The 23535-nt window shown below is 40.0% G+C and overlaps 3 protein-coding genes across 5 annotated transcripts; 1 reads left to right on the top strand and 2 right to left on the bottom strand.

Annotated features, from left to right (window-relative positions):
- Positions 1-203: 203 nt before the first annotated feature.
- On the bottom strand, positions 204-12501 carry knl1 (kinetochore scaffold 1). Its single transcript, XM_047338101.1, has 32 exons — positions 12320-12501; positions 11400-11434; positions 11182-11218; positions 11022-11081; positions 10830-10912; positions 10696-10751; positions 10589-10610; positions 10450-10493; positions 10301-10350; positions 9518-10175; positions 9323-9375; positions 7951-9169; positions 7768-7820; positions 6539-7175; positions 6145-6197; positions 4506-5957; positions 4150-4279; positions 3997-4055; positions 3807-3905; positions 3595-3710; positions 3126-3216; positions 2891-3007; positions 2716-2803; positions 2559-2621; positions 2438-2477; positions 2246-2350; positions 1930-2030; positions 1569-1634; positions 1230-1339; positions 1009-1130; positions 675-800; positions 204-558 (listed from the first exon to the last, which is right to left on the bottom strand). Exons 2-32 carry the CDS (start codon positions 11426-11428, stop codon positions 462-464), a joined length of 6036 nt encoding a protein of 2011 aa, XP_047194057.1. The 5' UTR covers positions 11429-11434; positions 12320-12501; the 3' UTR covers positions 204-461.
- Positions 12502-12710: 209 nt separating this feature from the next.
- On the top strand, positions 12711-15067 carry knstrn (kinetochore localized astrin (SPAG5) binding protein). Of its 2 annotated transcripts, none has more exons than XM_035144226.2 (9): positions 12711-12829; positions 13073-13101; positions 13203-13320; positions 13787-13816; positions 13899-13998; positions 14084-14198; positions 14295-14350; positions 14632-14706; positions 14817-15067. In XM_035144226.2, exons 2-9 carry the CDS (start codon positions 13080-13082, stop codon positions 14943-14945), a joined length of 645 nt encoding a protein of 214 aa, XP_035000117.1. In that variant the 5' UTR covers positions 12711-12829; positions 13073-13079; the 3' UTR covers positions 14946-15067. The 2 variants fall into 2 exon arrangements, with proteins under 2 accessions (XP_035000117.1, XP_035000116.1); XM_035144225.2 differs by having other exon boundaries at positions 14289-14350.
- LOC118099559 (adhesion G-protein coupled receptor G5) lies at positions 13380-23037 on the bottom strand. Of its 2 annotated transcripts, none has more exons than XM_047338103.1 (20): positions 22956-23037; positions 22763-22870; positions 22318-22455; positions 22209-22229; positions 21978-22016; positions 20824-20967; positions 20674-20694; positions 20224-20268; positions 19873-19953; positions 19348-19495; positions 19062-19215; positions 18541-18675; positions 18332-18442; positions 18206-18242; positions 17801-17901; positions 17502-17623; positions 16289-16557; positions 16096-16189; positions 15730-16013; positions 13380-15608 (listed from the first exon to the last, which is right to left on the bottom strand). In XM_047338103.1, exons 2-20 carry the CDS (start codon positions 22824-22826, stop codon positions 15451-15453), a joined length of 2166 nt encoding a protein of 721 aa, XP_047194059.1. In that variant the 5' UTR covers positions 22827-22870; positions 22956-23037; the 3' UTR covers positions 13380-15450. The 2 variants fall into 2 exon arrangements, with proteins under 2 accessions (XP_047194059.1, XP_047194058.1); XM_047338102.1 differs by having other exon boundaries at positions 22763-22865; positions 22956-23035.
- Positions 23038-23535: the final 498 nt, after the last annotated feature.

The following is a 23535-nucleotide window of genomic DNA, read 5'->3' as shown; positions in this document are numbered from 1 at the left end:
AAAAACAGAACAGCAAGAGAGGAAATTTACACAGACGATTAAATTTGATCTCTAATTTGCAAGAAATGCTTTAAACAAACGTCATGGAAACACTGAATAAAGTTTGAGGTTCTATTATTATAAAAAACAAACATTATTCACATCATCAATGTTTATGCTGCAGTTGTTCTTGTAGGGTTGAGGTGAAGAAACACAAACACACATTGATAAGGATATTTTTTTTAATGAAAATCTTGAAAGAGATTAAAGAGACTGATTTACAGTGAGAACAAAACAACATGAAAAGTATTTACATATGTATACGACAGAACAGAGCTGGAACAACACGTGACAGATGTACAACCTTTTGTATTTCTAACCAACTGTAACGACTTGTAGTAAAACAGTGAAATGTTAAACAGGCGTGTTTGCTTCATGACGACCGAACGCACGGTGGAAAACAGCCACTGCTGCTGCTGGTCTCAACACAGAAGGTGATCGTGAATCTTTTTGATGATCTTCGTCAGGAGGTTCTTTGTCGGAATGAACGACGCCACTACCTCTTCGATCTGTTGCATCCTACAAATCATCAAATATGAGTTAGTTGTTTTAAAATTATTTATGTTAACGCAGCACATGGCTTTGAGGGAGTGCGTGTGCGTGAGTACGAGTCGTAGTGTCGGAGTCGTACTTACCCAGTGCTTCCGATCACGTTGTCGAAGCTCTCGACTTGAACGACACAGAGTTGGTCGATCAAACCGACGGAGAAAACCACCTTGAACTTGGAAAGTTTCTTGAGGCTGCTGAAGACGATGTGAACCCTAGAAGAGGAAAACAGAACATCAAGCATCATTCGAAAAATGAGTTTAACTATTTAAGACTAATCACAAAGTTTTATTCCATCTTGCTGTTGTATAAAAGTCTAAGTTATTGTATTGAACCTGATCCTTAACATATCCTACATAAATTAGTTATTCTAAACAATATGATGATAGATGATGCAAGCAGACCAGGTGCTAGGTGTCTCACCGAGTGTCCTCACAGCTGATGTCCAGAATATCCAGTTGTAGACCCCCCCACATTCTCAGCAGACGCAGCTCTTCTCCCAGCAGACGACAGCGACTCACCACCAGGCCGACGTCATGGAGCAGCTGCGTAAATCCAACACAAAGGTTCAGTCTAACTTGACTGTTGTTTCCTCGATGGTAAAAAACACTGGTTCTTGTTTATCTTTCTCCTTTGGTACAAACCGTTGGCACGTGTCTGCTCGTTGGGTACTTCTCCACCCAGGAGGCTTCGCTGTCCACGTAGTGAGCGAGCAGCTTGTGGACGAGGCGGGCGTGGCACCGGGACTTCTCGTCTAGTGGGAAAACAAAATGCACAAAACTGTTTTCAGAAATAACAGGTTACAGCTATGTCCTCTATAATGAAAAAGACTAAGGAAATGAAATGTGCCATTGCTAATTTACTATTAATACTAATTACTTGAGTAATAGCAGTCAGGTTGATGTTCTCTCAAATAAACAAACATACACAACACAGGTGAACACGGGGAAAATCTTCTCCTGACATCGTTTTCTCTTTCTCACCGTTAAGTTGAAGTTTGAAGTTGATGTGAGATATTTTCCTCTCGGTCTGATGATCAGCATCGGTTCCTTCAAAATCAAGACAAAAAAGACATAAATAAGCATTTGTAAATGATCATTTGTAATAAATTAAAATATAAATATATACGTATCTACAAAGTAAAATTCTATAGAGTTTAGATGGTAATCAATAGTTTTAAGGGCAAATCGTGTGCTGACATAATTGATTAAGGTGTGACTATAGTTACAATTTTCAGTTTACACGAAATCAATAAGTATATTTTTTTCTCTGCAGTTTCTCTACTATTTAAAACCATTAAGTCCTTATTCATTTTCTGATGAAGACCATAATAATAATAAATACCTTTTGATTTTTCATACACCAGCTGCAGATGCATGGTCTCATGGAGAAATGTGTAGACGGAGCCGTTCTCCTGCTTCTCTCCAAGCTTCCATTCGTTGACCCTGAAACAAATGATTGTACAAAAAAGTATTAACATTAACTTTATTTGTGTAGAAATGAAGAAAACAAAAGACAGAAATGAGCTAAATGGCTCATTAACGGACTCTGGAGGACGTGAGTGTGTTGAAATCTTAAAACATAAACTTGAAACCTTGTGTTCAGTCTGGCTTTAGTAGAGTTTATAGACATTATTTAACTGCATCCCGATGAAACCTACATATGCATCGCGGTGATGTGGCTCTCCAGGTTCCTCGTCTCAGTTTGCAGCCTGTTGAGTTTACTGGAATTCTGCTTCTTCTGCAGCTCCAGTTCAGCCACTTGTCTGTAACAGGCAGAAACAAAAAGAGTAAGAAACAAATCTACATTCAGGTCAAACGTTCAAGAAAGATATTCAATATTCTCAACTCACCTGTCATTGTCGGCCAAAGCTTCAGTGACTTTCTTCATCTCTGAACAAAGAAACACAACATAACTTAATGGTCGATTTAAGATAAAAAAAAACAACAGAGAAAATCAGATGAGTCCTTTACCTTCCTGACGTGATTTCAGACTTGGTTTCCCATCGAAGCCTTTTTCTTCAACTGCAGCGAGTTCTAAAGGAGATAAACAAGTCAGGAGTTCAGCTGTTGTTTCAACGCACATGATAAGGAAGCATCATAAAGGGAACAGCCACAGGAAACACCATACCTGCTTCCATGTCACAAATACAGTCGTCCAGGCTTTTTATCATTTCATCTGCTTCCTCGATGGTTCCTCTCAACTTCTGCTGCTCCTCCTGAAAACATTGAAAATGACAATTACCATCCACATTAATAACAAGCTCCAATGTTGCCACTCACTATGTCCGTGTGAAGAATCTCACCAGATTCGCCTGCACGAGATTTGAGTAGAGGACCTCCTTCATTTCATGTGACAGAACTTTGCTGGTCTTTCGGAAGAAGCTGTTTCTCTCTTTCAGTGTTAAACCAAAAGATTTGAGCTGTGGATTCAAACAAAGAGTGAAGGTTAGAACCAAATCCTTTTACTACGTCCACACAGAGCGACACGTGAAAAGCTTTAACACAGATCCTGTAAAAAACTGAATCATCAAATAAAACCTCTTTCTCTGAAGAATTTCTCATCTCGTCCCACAAAGGTTGATTCATCGTCTTCAGAGGTTTGTCAAGGTCCTGCAATCGAACCTTCAACCTGTGGACAAAACAAAACAGGCCTGTTTTAGAGCCTCATTCATAATATTTGAGTTTCCAAATGCAGGAAGTTGAGACGGCAACAAATAAAAGTCTTCGCTTCCATCCATATAAAGTTTGAACAAAGAGGACGTTGATTTAGCTGGTAGCAAAAACATGATGATATTACAGTGGTAATGAAATTAACATTCATTCATTCTCTCCATTCAAATGGAAAGACTCCTACTTGCTCTATTGACATGAACATGAATATGATCCTTGGATCAGACTTTTAGGTGTAAGTAATGCATTAACATGGAAGTCAAGGCACAACATCAATAGATATTAAAGTATTTAATCTCAGTCATGAAAGTATTTCAACAGTCAGACGAGTACGTACCCCTCCACCTTCTCTGTGAGGCTCAGGACGTCTGTCTCGTACACCGTCTGTTTAGGACGACAGATGTGTCTTTCTCTCAGTACGTCCATTTCTGTGCGTTCTGTGTCGGACAAAATCTGCAAAAACAAAATACAAGGTTACATCACGGCATTTATCTCTTAGTTAAAAACTATTTTTATTACTTTTTTATAATGAATAAAAGATGAACCCACTCTGCCAGGAAGGATACTTTGCCGAGGATTGTGGATGACAAAGTCTATGTTGAAGAGTTTCAAGAACTCCAACACTGTAATGGTGCCGTCCGCCAATTTCTGTAATTAAAAACATAAAAAACTGTTCAATTACTGACATCAAGGAATGAGATTTTACTGATATTTGTTGCTTAATACACTGGAAATGTACCGTTTGTGCATCACTTGTGTAGTCTTCAAGCTGAGACTCATACATACTGTGTTTAAAAGCTGGAAAACAAAATTCAAACAAAGAAGGATAATTGTATAAAGGAAACAATGATGTCAGAAATAAATCTCCTCGTCCCAACTGAGTGAAACTTACTTGACTCAAATGTAGCTTCACACCGGACGCTGGCTGTGTGGCTGCTGCTGGAGCAGTCGGTGGTGTGTGTCGTCATGGTTGGAGCCGAAGTGAGGTTTCCATCAGACTCCTCAAAATGAGACTGGGATTCCTGAGAAAAACAAACAAGAAACCATGCTTTTATTGTGAAATTAAATGAATCATGTCAAAAAGGGAGAAAAACCGTGATGGGTATGACATTGGGCGAATTGTACTTTACTATTTAATTGTAAAAGGATATTTGAGACTCTGCAGAAACCACGATAAAAGGGTGTTTAAGGTTAATAAAAACTAAAGCCATATTTGAGAATTTACAGTAATATTCCAATGTGACTCACCATATCATTGATGTCATCGGCCTCCCCGGTGGAGGCTTTCCTCCTCTTCTCATCCTCCATATTGTTCTCATCATTTGGTAAAGGTCTCTTCTTCCCTTGGACCGCACTGATGAAGTCCTCCTCAAACACGTCTTCCTCTAGAAGCTCCACGTCGGCCTCCTGCTGATGACTCACTTTTTCAGGGATTTTCTTGGGACTTTTCGGGTTCAGCGTATCGGACACATCCTCAGAGCTGTCGAGCTCTTCGTCGAATATATCGCTCACATCGTGGTCAACGTCACTCAGTTGATTGGTGACGTTAACAGTCATGGTCTTCGTGTGCTCTCCTGCACAATTCAGCACCTTTGGATCACTGGGTCTGCCTATTTGAGGGAGTTTGGGTTTGAACCCTCCCATCGACAGTCTCGACATTAGCTGTTTAGTCTTCAAGTTGAACGGAGTGGCAGCAGCTGGGGACTCTCCTCCTCGGGTAAGATACTGATCTTGTGTTTCCTCTTCATTGTTCTCCAAACTCATTTGGAGTTCAGGCTCCACTGCAGGCAGGGGTTTGGTTTTGTCTTTTGAGGTTTTGTCCAAGTCGTCGTCAAAATGAGGCAACGTTTCTGTGCAGCTTTCCACGACGAAAGCGCCGGGAGCCGTGTTTATCATGTGGCTCAATCGCTTGACCTTTGACTGGATATCGGCTAAACTAATTCGTCTAGACGTCCGTGAACCGAACGTATCCAAGTCTTGGTCAACGGCACTGAGGGAACTTCCATCTTCCGTCTTTTGTGATGAAGTATTTTCATTCCGTGGTTCGGGTTCTTTCCTGGTCACGATTTCGAATGAGTCAACAGATTCTGTTGAGTTTGTGATTTCCACAGACGCAGCTTCATCGCTCTGTCGTGACTTTGCCTCCGTTTGCTGTGAAAGCTCAAACTTGAGGTCCGAGTCTTGTGATGAAGTAAAACATTGAGGGAGTTCATCTGTGCAGCTTTGTCCAAAAATGCGGCCGGTTTGCGCTTCAGTCATTTCCATGCTCTGGTCAATTTCTGTAAAGTCAGTCATGGTTTTGTTTTGTGACTTCTCCATGAAAGCACTTGTAGTATCCACACCAGGCTTCTGTATTTGAAGATGGTCATTTGTATCGGCACCCTCTGGAGGGCGCTGTCCAGCAGGAGTCACTACTCTCACAGGATTAACCCACGGGCAACTCATCCCAGAGAGGGAGTTTTTAAATCCTGGATCCAGACTGCGTGCGGAAAAAGACCGGCCTCTCTTTTTCCCAATTAGATGTAAATCCACGTCCCTGTGGGCAGCTGTAATGTTTGTTTCCTGGTGTGGAAGAACTGAATCCGATGCTGATGAGCTGTCAACAAGTACATCGAGGCAGTCGGTCACATTTGTAGCGGCATCATCTGGAGACGACCTCACAGATTCCTCTCTGCAGTCGTCCTCAGCATCAAACTTGACCTGAGGGAGTAAGACATGAAATACAATATTTTTATGGAGTTCTGAGCCAAACACCATGATTCTATTTTTCTTAAAACATTTACTACATCAGTAGAACTATAGAACTGTCTTACCCGACCAGCGTACCACAAACTACATTCATTTAAAAAATAAAATAAAGAGGAAAGTAAGCAAATGTTTAAGTCACCTGAGATCTTCGCATCGTTGTCTTGAAAGAGGTCCTCAAAGATTTTTCAACACCTAAATGTGAAAATGAAAATTATAAATTATTAAAGTGATTCGAGACACAACATAAGTGTCACAGTTTATTACAATATACAAAATAAAAAAACAAGAAATAAAGCATCATCCCTAGACAGATTGAAAAATGTACTTCCACCAGAAAGCCTTTCTGGATTATATCTGGGCATTTTGTTTATTATGTTATCTTTCTATTTGTTTATTGGTCGTCTTGCTAATTGTGAAGCACTGTGTTTTGAAAAGTACGATATAAATTAGGTTTATTATTATTATTATGGTCCCAAAAGTCTAATTTATTGACAGTTAAATGAGTCAAAACAATCTTTAAGATATGTTGTTACCTGTACGGTCAGATGACCCCAGTGCTCCACTGCTCTTCCGTCCTGAAGTCATCTCTGCTTTCTTCAGATTACCACTTTGGGGGTAGATGTCTTGTGGTGGAAAAAAACACTGAAGAGGCTCGTCTGTATGTGTAATTCCTACAATCCGGCCTGTTTGAGCCTCAGTCATATCCATATCCATGCTAACATCGTCTTCGGGGCAGATTGTGCCTCCATCTGATGAGTCTCTCATGTTAGAGAAAGGTGCAGCTGTCGACGTCTTTCTTTCAAACACAGGATCCACACTGGGGACACTGGTGAGGAAACTATTTGACTCTGGATCCAAACCGTGTGCTGATGAAGATCTGTCTCTCAAGGGACCACGTTTCTCACTCTCTTGTTTCTTCTCGGAAAGAAGAATTGAATCCGATCCTAAATTATTGGCAATATTCACCGTGAGGCACTGGGTCATGTCCATACCTGCATCCTTTACATTGAATCTTATCGTTTTATCTTTGAAAGACAAAGAGCCCGAATGTTTGTGACTGAAGTCGGTGCCGATGTTGACAGTGTGACTTCGTGTCACATCCATACAGGCGTCATCTGCAGAGAACCTCACCGTCTTCTCTCTGTGGTCGTCTTCTGGGTCAAACTCATCCTGGGTGTGAAGAAGAAAAGAATAATCAGTGGAAGTGTATAGTGAATAAATAAAGAAAAGCAATTCAATCACTGGGATTCTGCAGCATTCACCAAATGTATTTTTCTAGGAGATTTAATTCAATACATTGTGTATAAATATCGTTCAATTCAAATAAAGCTATAAGAGTCCAAAAACTTAGTATAAACAGGTGACAGGGACTCAATGTCCGTGACGTTGTGCGTCACGTCAACAGGGCGTTTACGGGAATGGTTACGAAAACCTGATTCTCCAGTTTGGGGTTCTGCGTTCCGAGTCGAGAGCTTCACTGAACTTTGAATAAACAGCTGAATCAGCTCTTTGTGCAGAAGCAGCTTCACACGATTTCCCCGCAGGTCTTTACTTCCTGTTCCTCAATTACTGCAGATCACTTTTGCATTTTCAGAAAAAAAGCTGCATCGGGCATGACCAAAGGCCAAACAAACAGTCCATTGAAAACAGGCACTGTAATAGTTCAACTAGATATGAAATACAGTTTGCAGAATGAATTATACAGCTTACTTGCTGTAAATAAACACATGCATTAAAAACCTGAAGCTAATATTAGGCCCACCTGAGGTTTTTGTTCCTTTGTCTTTAAAGATGACTTCAATGAGGTTCCCATACCTAATGTGGAAATTTAAAAAAAGCAAATTAGCAAAAACAATCAAAGCTGTAATTTCCACATTCAGAAATAAACTGAACTATGGCACAAATACAGGTTTTGTGCCATACAACCTGCAGGGTGGTGGTTTACCTGTACGATCAGATGACCCCAGTGCTCCACTGCTCTTCCGTCCTGAAGTCATCTCTGCTTTCTTCAGATTACCACTTTGGGGGTAGATGTCTTGTGGTGGAAAAAAACACTGAAGAGGCTCGTCTGTATGTGTAATTCCTACAATCCGGCCTGTTTGAGCCTCAGTCATATCCATATCCATGCTAACATCATCTTCGGGGCAGATTGTGCCTCCAGCTGATGAGTCTCTCATGTTAGAGAAAGGTGCAGCTGTCGACGTCTTTCTTTCAAACACAGGATCCACACTGGGGACACTGGTGAGGAAACTATTTGACTCTGGATCCAAACCGTGTGCTGATGAAGATCTGTCTCTCAAGGGACCACGTTTCTCACTTTCTTGTTTCTTCTCGGAAAGAAGAATTGAATCGGATCCTAAATTATTAGCAATATTTACCGTGAGGCACTGGGTCATGTCCATACCTGCATCTTTTACATTGAATCGTATCGTTTTATCTTTGAAAGACAAAGAGCCCGAATGTTTGTGACTGAAGTCAGTGCCGATGTTGACAGTGTGACTTCGTGTCACATCCATACAGGCGTCATCTGCAGAAAACCTCACCGTCTTCTCTCTGTGGTCGTCTTCTGGGTCAAACTTATTCTGGGTGTGAAGACCAGCATGTTTCAATGACCCCAGTGCTTCACTGTTCTTCTGTCCTGAAGTCATCTCTGCCTTCTTCAGATTTTCACTGTGTGGATACATGTCTTGTGATGGGAAAGGGAACTGAAACGGATCGTCTGAACCAGAGATTCCTAAAATGTGGCCTGTTTGAGTTTCAGTCATCTCCATGGTCATGTCAATACCCGGACAGATCTCAACCCCAATGGAGGATTCTCTGCAGCTCCGGCTTGTATTCAGAGACCAATTTTCTTTGCCTGCATCAGACATTGGTGTTTTTAACTCACACAAGGATCTGTCCATGTTGATGGTTTTTTGAGAGGATGCTGCAGTCAAGGGCGACACTCTCACAATCCCAGGATTAACACCGGGGACAGTTGGCTTCGACAGACCTGTGAGGAAGTTCTTAAATCCTGATTCCAAACCATCTGTGGACCCTGGCTGAGGAGCTAATGGACCACGGGCAATGTTAACGGTGTGACTTTGAGTCATGTCCATAAACTCATCACCTGCAGTGAACCTGATCGTTTTTTCTGTGCATTCATCTCTGGCATTAAAGTTGACCTAAAGAAGAAAAATCGCTGTTACCACATACTCACTTGCTTTCAAGTGTTAACTGGCATGAAAAAAACATAAAATTTACACTGATGCATGATAACTGCAACTCATATTAATATATTACACAAGCTGATGGTCACTGGGTTCAGTTGAACTCACCTTCCTTCTTGGCTGAGAAGCATTTCGAGCAGGATTCTTCGAGGAGGCCATATCTAAATTTGTAAATAAAAATGTAACAATCTTAGAGATGCAATTATAAGACATAAAAATAAAAAATAATGACAGATAAGGCAAGACTGCTGCTTTAAGACATGTTAAATGAGTCAGTTGTTTAATTCAGAGAAACTTCGATACCTTTAGGGTCAGACTTGGTCATCATCACTTCCGCTGTTTGGGATTCTCTTTTGTCGCAGTGGGCGTACATGTCTTGTGTGGGAAAAAGACACTGAAATGGATTATCATCATCTGCGACTGACAGTATGCGTCCCGTTTGAACCTCAGTCAGGTTCATGCTAACATCAACGTCTGGACCGAGTCCATAAGACGATTCCTCTGCCTTCCTGGGTTTATTGAGTGACTTCTCCATCACGGCTGAAACGGACGCTGGGAGCAGATTCTCTTTGTCCACATTAGCCTTTCGTGTTTTCATATGAGCGACGGAGATGTTTGTGTCTACAGTGGCTAAAGAGGAGGGACCACCAGGTTTGGAGAGACTTGCCAGGAAGCTTTCAAATCCTTGATCCAAACTTGACACTGATGAGGATACGTTTCTCTTATCCACACTTAAATCCTTCTTTCCGGCAGGGAGAAGTGACATATCCATGGATGCATCATCTGCAGTGAACATCCCCTTTTTCTCTCCACCGGAGGGTAAAGCATCGCCGACTTGGAGGGAAGTATCTGCGTAACTGGCCACGATCATAGTTTGACTGTGGGTCATGTCCATGAAGGCATCATCTGTGGAAAACACCACTGTTTTCTCCCCAAAGCCTTCCACTGTGTCGAAGCTGACCTGGGGACGTTAATAACATTTATGTCAATGAACAATTTTTTAAATATTCAATCTGTTCAGCATATAATCAGTTTACAAAGCATTGTAAAAAGCAAAGCAACAGTGGAAAGTGACTTCAAGCTCACCTTATCCTGTTGAGAGGCGTGTAGAGGAGCATTCAAGAGGGTTTCCATAGCTAAAAAAGGGAGATTTTAATTTAGTAACAGCCATTTTAAATTGCAAAAACAAAAAGAAGCATTAACTAATAGTTGTCTTATGTACAAAAAAACATTACCTGTGGTCTGTTGGATCCCATCTTCAGCAACAGCCACCTGGACCCTTGTGTGATAAAATAAGTATTAGTGTTGTTAAGACAATTTTTAAATTATCATCTGAAATACAGCTGAGTGGGTAAAGCATGAAAGTCATCTTACCTATTTTGTGCGGTCGCCCCTGCTGGAGAGTAACACAGGACAAATATTACAAAGATGTTTAAATTAAAAAAAGATTGTTGCACTGAAAAAATTAAAGAAATACATACTTGCTGTCATTAATTCTTGCAAAGGACTTCGAGCAGGGGAGGGATTTTTCACATCCCTGTAAAGATAAAGTATTGATTAGGATTATAAGTGTATTTGTATATGAATATTTTAAAAGACCCAAGTGGTGTCTTACTTTGAAAACAGGAGAACATCGTTGGCAGGAGCAAAACTGACTCTTCTGGAATTCCTCTTTTCCACCGGCTTGGCACGTTCAACCTGAATCAATGTAAAAAAATAACATCAAATATTAAATATCCTTAAAGATATTTAAAAAGTATATATGATGGTAATTAGGTTGAAATCTCCAATCAAACGATCCATTTACCACATTTTCTTGTTGCTCTGGTTCCGGGAATCTGGCTGATTTCCGTGGTGCTTTTAAAATCTAAAATAAATAATCAATTGTAGACCACACGGGTTGAGATTTATTAAAAAACAAATGATAAGTATACACATTCATCTATGAAGTGATTTGTCGAACTCACTGAGGAAATGCGCCGCTTGGAGAATCCACTGCCTTCACTGCAACACAGAACACGAAACACAGTAAGCTCGAGTGTTCATACATGTGAGGTGATTATTATTATTATTATTATATTCAATGTGAATCCATCCCTATGATAAGAGACATCTTAATCCTGCATGGCCTCTGGGTAACACGAGGACAGCACATACCATCCAGCTGTTGTTTCTCAATACTTACTCTTTCTTCGCAAGTTCCTGGGGCTCCATCTTCCACTGTGAACATATGAAAATAAGGTTTTAATCCAGTATCCGTGGAAAGTTATGTTAATAGACATGGCCTTTTTCAGTAACATACAGGACCGTGCTTGGGTTTCAGGGATGTTTGGATTCTCGTCCCTCTCATAGCACCATCGTGACAGTGAAAACTCAATCCTACGGCCATTACAACCTCAACATCCTTCAACATAATGCCATCAGGACACAAGTACAGGTCGATATGTGACGCTCTGTTGTTTGGGGGCTTGTCAATAAACTAACTGACCGTCAGTGTCAAATTCATCCTGCAGCATGTACATAAAGCATAAGGAGCTTTCTACAGACACAAGGACAACAACATCAATCTGGGAATTTATCAAGAGGAGATTATGATTGAAGAAGCCTGAAACCAACCCACTGACCAAATCACAGACGAGATCTAGTGCTGTTTCGTTTTATTGTTTTGAACTACACTTTTTTTTTTAGAAATAAACACCTTATGCCACCCAGTGTCTGTCACTCGATCTGATAATGAGCTAATGGTTCCTCAGTGACGTCAGTGAAACATGGGGCGGTATAAGACACACTTGTTTTAACTTCCTCGTAATAATCATTGCGTTATTCTTTTTAAAAAACACACATTTGCACGACGATAAAAGCGACACAAGGAGGAATAACAGTCAACAGACGCCATGTTATGTTCCAGCAGACCTCTTCAACACGTCGTTGACAATAATAACCTCGTAATTACATAAAGTTTGGTATCAAAAGCAAAACTGAAACTCTAAAAAAATTAGTGACGAACGTTAAAACACAGGATTTTAAAAGTTTTTTCCAGTTGACGCTAACGTTCGCGCTAGCTTAGCACTCACAATACACACGGAGACCGACTGCGGCTCTTACCTCGCGGGAGCTACGAGCTAGTTCCTCCGGCTTCCCCGCGAATGTTGTTGTTGTTGTTGTTGTTGTTGTTGTTGTGACTCGTTTACGAACTCAAAACACTTTACATGTCGCTAGCGTTTGGCTGCGAACCGAAGCTAACGTCAACGAGCGACGGGGCTAACGTCTGCAGGTTTGAATTTAGCCGCCTCCGCGCATGCGCAGTACGCAGCGTCCTAGCCCACTGACGTCGTCCACTTCTTCTTCTTCTTCTTCTTCGTCTTCCTGCTTTTTTTGCTTTTACTGCAGCAAAGTAAGTTAAACAAATAGTTTACAACGTTTTTACAACGAGTTGACAACAAAAAAAAACAGGGGTATAACTGTATTTTATGCAGTACTTGTACGTGTACTGGAAATGACGCAAAAAAGGGGGCCGGAAGTGACCACAGAGGGCGGGACGTTTTTAAAAAATTTGCTCCGCCTCATGTTTTTTGGTTGTTGACAACTTTTCGTATTCAGCGTAAACATCTGAAGGTAAGCGTCGTTTATTTGCGTTATTCACCTGCGTGAAATGCGCAACTTACACGTGGGCCAACACAACTACGGCTAGTTTTCCTTCTTAATGTTGTATTTGAGGAATTTCGCACCAAACTCCATTAAAAAAAAAAAGCAATTTTTTACGATCCGCGTATGTAAGGTTTGGCAACTCGTTGTAGTTAAACAGCTAATTCGGTTAAACTAAACTTAAATTTAACTTTTAACTATTTGTCATCACAGGTCAACAATGTCTACAAAGATTCCCAGAGGTGAGCAGAGTCCTTGAGAGGCCACTGAGTCAATGTGTGTGTGTGTTTTTAATTTGGTAAAAAGTCAAACACAGCTGATGGTTGATTGTGTGTTTTTCCAGGTTTGCAGGTTCCTGCAGAAACTAAGAGGACAGGTCGTAAGTACGAATCCAAAGACCCAGCGAGCGCTGCCCCAAAATCCGATGGTGTCCTCAAACCTCAGAAGGAAAACACGCAGAGGTAAGAAAGATGTCACTTCCCGTGCTGCTTACACCATATAATTGCACTCAAAAGTATGATTTGTATTTATTTGTGTTTTATTTTTTCTAAATTTTACAGAACTTCACACAACACACGTCAAACGAGTGAGAAATACAACTGAAATAATAAAAGTAAATTTAAAATCGTAGAGAGAGATAGATTCACGATACATATATTTACAGTTCACAGGGATGATTGGCTGTCTCCACTTCCAGCAGATAGAATCCATTTACCATTTTACGAACATGTTTTTAGAGAAAATTCAAATGCCAAATGGATTTTGCAGGAAAATAATGGAAGTGAGTTCAAAAACCATCATCGGTACATCACCAGAATCACATCTTCACAACCGCCCATCTTCTGCAGTCTGTCTGGAATTATTTTGTGTCCGTACGTTTGCCTCACAGCTATTAGATCACATTCCCCCCCCCCTTTTGTCTTTCAGGAAAAACGTTGTTCCTAAAGTTCACAAAGGGTAAGTCACAGACTATATTGCATATCCGGACCATGAGGTGGACTTCATTTTTTACAACTGAATATGTTGCACCCTTCCATAGAGTCTCCACTCGTTATGGGCAAGAGGCAGAGCTCAAGGAGCAAAATCAGCATTTGATGACCGTTAATGAGGAGCTTCAGAAAAACCTCACAGAGACACAGGTAACAAAATAAAGTACTTATATTAATCCTTAAGAAGTTATACATGAATATATGTCACTTTGTTTACCTCCTTGTTATATTGCAGCAAAGAGTCGCTGAGTTGGAGCTGCAGTTCAGCGACATTGAAAAGGAAAATACAGATGTACAGAAAAACCTGAAGAACTGCCATGTTCTCCTTGTCGCAGCGAATATAGACCCAGGTGAATATGTTTCCTTTCCAATTTCAAAAACGGGATTTTGCCCAGTTTTACTGGTTGCCTGATGGAAATTGATGTAAATATATTGTCCAGTTTCAGGAGGAAGCGTTGGAGAAGCTGCACAACAAAATGAAGATCAACGGAAAGAAGCAATGGTAGATAAAGTTTTTTTTACATGCAGTGTTTTATATATATTTCATGTTTCATCATTAAAGTACATTTGAATCAAACTCCCACACTAACTACAACCTGCAACTCAGAGGAAATTCTAAACATGCACACAAACCTCATAACCCTACAAGTCCTGACAAAGAAAGAAGTTGCCTATTTTGTGTATATGTAATGTGTATATGTATAATAAATCTATATTTGTATTTCACACATGCAAAGGCTTTCAGTTGTTATAAATAAAATAAAATCAACTCATCTTTTTCAGAGCGTCTCCGCAGACCTGCTGAGCGAATTAAGGACTTTTGGTGACGCCGCGTCTCAGCAACGTTCTCGGCTGGAGGTGAGACAAAGTCACTCCCCCTTTCTGTCTCGATCAATTAGTTGGAGATGATGATGTTAGTGATGTGTGCAGTGTATTTTTGAAATGTCCCATCTTCTACACTCTTGCAGGAAATCCAAGCAACGATGACAGACCTCGCTAAAGCACGAGAACACATGATGCAGGAAAGGGAGAACTTCTCGCTGGAGGCTGCTGAGATGGAAAAAGCTCTCCTGGAAGCCGAGGCTCTCTTACTGTGATAATGTACAATAATATGTCCATTTGAATTGAGTTTGTATGAGAAACTTCATGTGTATATTAATGTTTAATTTGTGTTTTAATGTAAGAGTGACTAAAAATAAAGAAAGAATTTCCTCACGTTCCTCATCCCTCTTCATATTTCAGTCAGAACATACGATTTCCCACTTGGTATTCGTATGGTTAAAGCAGGATATATATATAAATAAATAAAACGATTCATCGGTTTAAAGCTTTTTTATAATATTTTTTAAGAGTCTGAGAATTCTTGATTAAATTGCATGAAACAATCCTTTCTATTTCTAATCCAAACCTTATTGTGATCCTAAGATAATAATAAAAAAGCACTATTAAAGCTATATACTAATGTCAGGATATACGCCTGTTATTACAGCACTATGTTTCACATCCGTACACTCTCCAGTTAATTCCCTGCACTAGCTCAAAGTCTGTTCTTGGAGCCGAAGACTTCATCACTCCTCAGTCGTCCTCTGAAGGCTAAGGTTTTTACTTCCCTGGCATGTTGGAGTAGGGGTTGTCGAGTCCGAGCAGATCATTTGCGACAGTGGTGGTTCGACTGGCGTTTGATGATGAGTTATCGCTCGTGCCGGTGTTCGGCGCAATGTTGCTTCTGCTTTTGTAGTAGTAGATGAAAAGGAAGAAACCTACAAGGCAAAGGAATTTGGTCAATTGCCTGCAATTTGTATTGATGTTCAATTCAACACAACTTTATTTGACGAATTGACAGATTATTAGTTCTACTAGATCCGAACTGATCACAGATACCTTGAAAAGAATTGAGGATGGTGAAAATGTAGTAGGAGGGAATCCGGAGGGCACCGTAGGCGAAGAAGGCAAAACCCCACGTGACACCCAGCATGCAGCACAGTCCCATGATAGTCATCAAGCTTATGCCGCTTTTGTTAACTTGCTCGTTGTCCTTTTTGGTTCTCTTGAGAATACAGAGCCATGACACCATGATGGTGAAGGTGCTGAAGGTGAAGAGGAAGACGATGGCATAGTAGCCGATGTTGACAATGTAGTGGACGTTCCCGTCAGTTATCCAGCACCTGGGAACAGAAGCTTATGTCAGTAAAGAAAAGGAGACATATGATCCGCAGACGTCAGGATTGTTTGACTCGCTTGACTCACATTTTCACATTTTCTGCAGGGTTATCAGTGGTTATGACTTGTTCACCATATTTGCCCAAGATGAGCAAGACAACCACGATCACACTGGGTATAACTGGAAATGGAGGAAGGAAAATAAACAAGTTCATGACTGAACCGCAAAAGTCTGCCTTGGGAACTATATAAATCCAAGATATTATTATTATGAACTCACCCCAGCTGGCGATGCAGACTTTGAGCATGTAACGATTGATCACAATGTTGCCCCCTGTGTGCAACTGCAGGCAGAGGTGGAAGGCCTGCACAGCGAACCAAGTGAAGGTGGTCAACATGAAGTAGTGCATGAGCGACGCCACGATCTTACAACCCACAGAGCTATTCATATCGGCCACCGAGCTGTTGATCAGGAACAGGAGGTTGAGCAGGCACATGGCTGACACCAGGTGGATCAGGATCTTTGTGGAGTCAGTGGCCTTGGTCCTCCTGTGAGACGAGATGAACCGAGACATCGTGTGATGCTGGGGTTTCTTAAGGGTTCACAACCTTTCGCTTTTCATGTTTAAGTTTAATAAATAAAAGCACCAAATATTTTCTGCCTCCAGTCATTGACTGTATGTTGAACAACATGACGGCTCCTCAAGAGTAAAACCAAGGCGTCTTGATCGCCACCTGCTGACAGGCTGCAGTATGGGTAATAAGGCCTGCCCCCTCCATGTTAGTGGATGGGACATGGGCCAAACTAAAAAGTCAAAATACATTTTTCTCAACTGTTCATGTTTCTGATAAATTTGTTATTTGATGCTATAAGAAATGACGTGAAACGTTATGATTGACAGCTGACTGGCGATTGAGTTACTCAAATACTGCTGGCTCTATTCAAAACTGGACCCATATAAATAATATTTATTTAAATATTACATAATCATGCGCTGTATTGACAAAGGATTATCTCACCATCTTTGTTCTTTAAATAATGTTTGTTTGCAGAAGTTGTCACAGCAGTGATAGTAAAATCTTCCTGTGACACGGTGAGAAAAGGGTAAACACTTTTCCTTTGAAACAATGAAGCTACTATTCAACAGTCTCATTTCCCTGCTGTGGCACAAGCCACCACAGTGTCCAGTGGCTCTGTGGCGCCTCCTTATTTACATCAATGTTCACCACAGTAACGTCAGTGGAACAAGTTGTTGTTTTCTGATTTACATCAATTATGTGTTGTTACCGAGGCTCAACTCTGCTCAACTCTTTTTACTCTGACTTCAAATTTAGATGACAAGCATCAAGCTCTATTTTCATGCAAGCACTTGTGAATGATTAATGATAAATCTGTCGTGAAGCACGTTGTACTTGAATAGAAAATGTCCCTTCAAATAAAAAGAAGGAACTAAAATGTCAATAAAAGTTACATACAGTTCCATTATTGTTACCTTATAAGAAAGTGCATGAAGAGGACGATGCAGAGGAAGAACATGGACAAGCCGCAGCCGACTTTAGTGATGATGGTGAGGTTTTTCAGATCAGTACTAGAGATGGTTTCATTCAGGGGAGCCTGCACAGGAACAGGGAAACGGTTTGGAGACATTTTGGGATTGATAATCACGATGGATTTTAGCTGATAAAGTGCAAAAGGAAAAGATGGCCGTGCAGAAGACCATCCATCACACTAGGAAAGGAAATCAAAGGGGTGAAGTTTAGTATTAAATATTACAAAAGAAGTCAAACAAACCAACAAGATGGCGAAAAACGTCAAATGTGAACACTGGCATGTGATGTCGGTTCCATTCGCCTGCGTCCAACACCCTTCATCGGTCCAGTTTGGTAGATTGCCTGCATGGGAACAGTGCAGAGCAGAAACTGGAGGCTTCATCAACGTATTTGAATGAAGACAAAAGACCTTAGCATCAACTCGGAGTAGATGAAAAGCATTTGCGGCCCAGTATACTTGTAGCCCACCACAGTTTTCAGCTGCATTTCATGTTGTATTAATCATGATAAATAATTCCACTTTATTTCTATAGCACTTATCTAAGCAAGGTTATAAAGTCATTTACAAAATACTGTTTTTTTTTTTATGCCGGGGATGTGGACATATCCAAATTGTCATCATTGCACATTTCTACGCGCGTCTTACCTTTACCGTTCCATGATTGACAAGATGGAATTCCGCTCTGTAAACAAATCAACAGAGCTGCACTGAAAATGTGCTCTTGAATGGTAAAGACGTACATTTAACTATGCACTTTATTTTTTAACTTACGTAGGTCACGTTGCGAAAATTGATGCCTATGCTCTCTGTGAGGTTGGCGACCATGGTCCCCATTTCCACCCCTAAAACCTCATTACCAAAGACAGTGCTGTGCTTCTTATCCTGAGAAAAACGGGATCATTACAAGCTCTCACTGTAATCGTATATATAAAAGCTGCGTCCATCATTGAAGGGGGAAACTGTTTTTATTTTGTTCTTACCTGAGCCAGATTAGTGAATCTGATAACAGCTATGAACGGGACAGTGAGGTTCGCGTTGCGAGCTTTATCAATAGCTTCTTTTGACACCGAGACCGATCTCGAAAAGCTCTGCAGGTAAGTGTTGTCACTGATAATCTGCAGGAAAGAGCAGAGGAGATTTCAGGGGGAGTTGCAAGCTTTCTTGTGAAGCAGCAGTTTTTCTGTTCTGTGCAACATCTCTGCCAATATCATAAAAGTTTTATGATAGATGACCACAGGTTTTAGTCTGAGGTCATATCGATATCTACGTTTCTTGTTTGCAGATACGAAAACTTTAAATTCACAGAATAAACAGCGTAGAAAATATAAATAAATATAAATATAAGAACATAATATAAAATAAAAAAATTTGAGTTGAAAGTTATATAAATGTTTTTTGTGTCAAGGCTGTTTCTCTTGTGCATCCAGTCTTTGTGCAAAACTACATCAAGTCACTTTTATTTTAATGACATTGCATGTGTATGAAGGTCAAATGCATTTACACTCAAGCTGTCTTTTGGAGAATCATAAGCAATGGAGACAACTTCAGTCTCTGTGATCTTCATGATCAAGCCCTCGACTCCTTCTCCTGCAGACAAGGCTGCTGAAGATTCGCTCATGGAGGAGGCTATTCCGTCCATTTTTTCCATGGTTTTACTGTTGACAGAAGAACAAATATTCATGTTTCATATCAGCCATCATGGAACTCTTTAATCTGTACAGCTCCTGACTGAAATGAAAAATTACCTTTCCCTAAATAACTCTTCATTTAATAAATTCATGTGTTACCTAGCTGCGGCTGGGTCCGTTGTTCCTTCATCAGTCGAAGCTGTAAGGTTCACTACGATTTCTTTTTTTGGCTGTTCTGTGGGGGGTTTACAGTGGTAACAGTTGTTGTTTGTTGCTGTTACGTTGATGATGTACTTGTCTTTGATCCCTGGAGCCGAAAGAAGAAAATCTGGTTATTCAAAGTGTCAATTCTGATGGAGCACGTTATTATTAAGTTATGTGCACATCTGCAGACATTTACTCCTCCAACAAAGTTTCTTTATATGTGACACAAAAAATGATGTTACTCACTCACTCACTCATTCGATCCACTCAGCAAAATAGCCAGAAATGTTTGAGCTACAGTACTACTACTACTACTACTACTACTACTACTACTACTACTACTACTACTACTACTACAGCATAAGAATAAGAATAAGAATAAGAATAAGAATAAGAATGATAATAAGAACAAGAATAATTATTCTTATTCTTATTATCATTGTTGTTATTATTATTATTGTTTATTTTAAGGGAACTCACCAATGGCCTTGCACTGTGTTTCAATATAAACAGCGTCATGACATAGCTTTTTGGCGCAGACACGTCTAACCCGGCAAGGTCCTTTTAATAGAAACAGATTTTAACATCTATGCACAATCATGAAGAAATCTAACACACAGAATAAAAACTAAACTAATAAAACTACACTGGATTTAATTTAGTCTTTGAAATGACTCATTCGAGTTTCTCAGCAAATATTTAATTACTTCATCAAAAGACACTTGATTTATTCCAAACTTTAAATCAACTGCAAATAGAACATTCACTATATTGTCATTACAGTTTTTCCATCCCGGCCTGGACTGTTTGAGCCAGGCCGTATGAGCTTACCTTTGTCAGTGTGGTTGAAGACATAGTCTGACATTTCTTCACAACCTGGATTATAAAAAAAACAAAAGAATAAATGTATATCATCAGCTTTTATGTTCATTCACATCACGAGCCCGAACAGATCTAAATCTGTAGATAATAAAGTGAGTGAGAGGGATCTATTGGCAGAACTTGAATTTAGAATAGTCCTAGTGATGTTTCACCCAAATTGTACGAATTGTTGTTTTCTTTACCTTAGAATGAGTCCTTTATATTTAAATACTTCATATTTACATCAGGAGCGGGTCCACTCTACGGAGGCCGCCATGTTTTTTACAGTTGCCCAGACTGGAGGCTGCCACAGGTTCTCTTTCATGTTTGGAATGGGAGGGTGAGGTGAATTTCTAATTCGACTTTATTGTCATTACAGTTTTTCCTTCCCGGCCTGGACTGTTGGTGATATGAACTTACCTTTTTCAGGGTAGTTGGAGGCTGGATTATTAAAAAAAATAAACCAAAAATATATCATCAGCTTTTATGTCTCATCACATCACGAGCCCACACACATCTCAATTTGTAAATCATGAAAAATAAATGTCAACTGCAGTTTTGTTCAATCACCTGTGAAGTTGGATATTGTTGAGCAGCAGTTCTTCCCACTCACGACATACACCGTATGATTATTTTCAGTGTACCACTTTGACAGGTGCAGCAGATGAGAAGAAACTTTTTTCCCCATTTGAGGCAACGAGTTTTGCGAGATTTCTGGTAATTAAAATAAAAAATACAACTTAATATGGCTGAAAGTTACGCTTTAATTTTCAAATTCACAGGCAGTCTCCCATCCAAGTACTAACCAGGCCTGACCCCTATTATAAAGGAATACACCTGGTAAACAATAGGTGGTAACGTTTACATATATAATAAACACACAGATGAACACATAATTCATAAATGATATTGTCTCTCTTCTAATAACCAACTTAAATCAAAATCATTTATAGAACCTCAACAGAAGAAAAAAACTACTTCAAAGAATGAACAGCTCATCGCAATAAAGGCCTGAAGACGGAAACTCACAGGCCAGACAAACAAACCAAAATAAAACGATTATACTCATCAACATGACAAATAAATAAATAAAACACCAAACAAAATGAATAAATAAATAGATGAAGATCCCCTCTGAGAAGGAAGCTATCAGGCATGTTCAGGTCTTCTCTCTCTCTCTCTCTCTCTCTCTCTCTCTCTCTCTCTCTCTCTCTCTCTCTCCCTCCCTCTAGAGCTGCGGGATCCAGATCCAACACTATTATTATTATTATTATTATTATTATTATTATTATTATTATTATTATTATTATTATTATTATTATTATTATTATTATTATTATCTGGTGCTGGTGTCTGACAGAGCTTAAACATGGCGCTCACACAACTGTTCCTGGTCTCTCTCTCCTCTCTCTCTTCCCACCCCTCTTCTCCACTCACCTCTCCTCTCTCTCTCTCTTCCCACCCCTCTTCTCCACTCACCTCTCCTCTCTTCCCCATTCCTCCCCTCTCACCCGACCAGTCGAGGCAGATGGCCGCCCTCACACCGAGTCTGGTTCTCTTGGTTTCTTTCAGTTAATGAGGGAGTTTTTTTGCCTCCGCAGTCGTCAGTGCAGAACAGTTAGGTTTCTGTATAATACTGTAAGGTCCCCACCTGACTAAGTGCCTTGAGATGATGTTGTGATGCAAATAAAATTTAAAAACTGAATTGAAAAGTCTGTACTCACTGTCCACAGTAGCATTTTCCTTCATAAATAGGATGCAAGCTGTGAAGTAGAGTTTTTTATTATTATTATTACTAAACAAGAGTATGACCAGAATATACTGCTCCATATAATCAATCTTACATCTCTTTTACGCAATACTTTACAGCTGTTACAGCAAAGCAGAATTTAATATCTTAAGGAGTCACAATATCTTTACAAAAATCCCACCCTTATCTTCAAAACGATTCTTACCTTTTCTACACGCTGCTTGGTCTAAAAAACATCAAACCATATGCACATTATAGTTTGTCATGAATCAACAATTACTGTAGTGAAAATGTCTGTTGCATTTTTGACTTACCTCCGGACCGTCCACAATCTACCTTAGTTTGGTTTGATGCAGTGGTGAATAGGTTGAAGGTGTCAGCAATAAAAAATATTTTCGTATGATTCTTCATACAATCTCTCAGCTCTTTGTCAATATTCTGTTTTCCTTTGGCTAAAACAACAGCATCAAAACGGAAAGATTAACATTTCTCAACATTATAGGTTTACACATTCATTTAACTCGAGCCTGGATGATAAAATCGATCGATAACAGCCTTTTACAGACATATAAGTATCTTATCGTACATATAACTTATTCTACAGAATGAACAGTAACGATAAGGATCATAGTTGTGCCGAAGACTTTAAATTTAGATTTCTCAAAAGTGTAACTCCAGCAGAGAATTATGCAACATTATACACAGACTGAGCCGAGACACAAAGCCTCCAATCAATACGTGAAAATTGATTCTACTTACAAGCAGATAAATTCCACAGAAGGCCTGAGAGCAAAACCCACGTTATCCAGCACTTTGGCGTCATGTTCTTCTGAAGGCATTAAGAGGTGTGGTCCATTCACTGCTACACTAGATGGATAACAAATATTCCTTCAGTGTGTATTTTCTATCAGGTCTCATCAGACAAAAATGCACTAAGTATTTCAGTTCTTACCTCCTCTCCGCTTGAAGTCACATCCAACCACTGAACATGAGCAGCAACACTACGTCAGTAAGCTGACTTCTCTCAGCCGCCCTCTGCAAAACATTTGTCTTGCAAATTTTTCCTGGAAGAGTCGTGGGAGAGTTAATGCTGATGCCACTGTCCTATGCAAAATCAGCCAAATAACATAGCGCTTGGATTAACATGCACGGGAGCTGTAACAGTACACAAGGAACATGCTTGTATACCTATAGCACTATTGCCTGCGTGAAGTAAAATGTGATAAATATATTATTACTTGACTAAATAACGCACAAAAAACTTCCTCGGGAATCCAATTTCTCATTCTCAAACATCATAAGTGAGTTATTGTGTGTAAAGTAAATGGCAAATAATCAACAACTCCATGTTGTTACAAGGGTTTTGCAGCTGAAGCAGGGAAATGACCACTGATAAGATCGAGCTGCTGGAGTATTTATAGCATAGAGTGTGAGAGAGAAGCAGGAAATCAACATTTTTATCAGCAGCAACAGTGGAGCTGGTATTGGTGTGTGTGTGTGTGTGTGTGTGTGTGTGTGTGTGTGTGTGTGTG

This window comes from Hippoglossus stenolepis, chromosome 20 (genome assembly GCF_022539355.2).
Source record: "Hippoglossus stenolepis isolate QCI-W04-F060 chromosome 20, HSTE1.2, whole genome shotgun sequence".
Classification (NCBI taxonomy): Eukaryota; Metazoa; Chordata; class Actinopteri; order Pleuronectiformes; family Pleuronectidae; genus Hippoglossus; species Hippoglossus stenolepis.
The sequence above is the reverse complement of the archived record's forward strand: the minus strand, read 5'-3'. Positions and strand labels throughout refer to the sequence as shown.

Coding starts and splice junctions, on each gene's coding strand:
- knl1 (XM_047338101.1), bottom strand. CDS start 11,428: ATGGAGCCCCAGGAACTTGCGAAGAAAGA. Junction 11,219..11,399: donor CAGGAACTTGCGAAGAAAGA/GTAAGTATTGAG, acceptor TCTGTGTTGCAG/TGAAGGCAGTGGATTCTCCA. Junction 1,340..1,568: donor CTTCAAACTTCAACTTAACG/GTGAGAAAGAGA, acceptor TTTTCCCACTAG/ACGAGAAGTCCCGGTGCCAC.
- LOC118099559 (XM_047338103.1), bottom strand. CDS start 22,826: ATGACGCCAAAGTGCTGGATAACGTGGGTTTTGCTCTCAGGCCTTCTG. Junction 22,456..22,762: donor TCTGTGGAATTTATCTGCTT/GTAAGTAGAATC, acceptor CTGTTGTTTTAG/CCAAAGGAAAACAGAATATT. Junction 17,624..17,800: donor CGTTTTTCGCCATCTTGTTG/GTTTGTTTGACT, acceptor GTTCCTGTGCAG/GCTCCCCTGAATGAAACCAT.
- knstrn (XM_035144225.2), top strand. CDS start 13,080: ATGTCTACAAAGATTCCCAGAG. Junction 13,321..13,786: donor CAGAAGGAAAACACGCAGAG/GTAAGAAAGATG, acceptor TTTGTCTTTCAG/GAAAAACGTTGTTCCTAAAG. Junction 14,199..14,288: donor CGCAGCGAATATAGACCCAG/GTGAATATGTTT, acceptor TATATTGTCCAG/TTTCAGGAGGAAGCGTTGGA.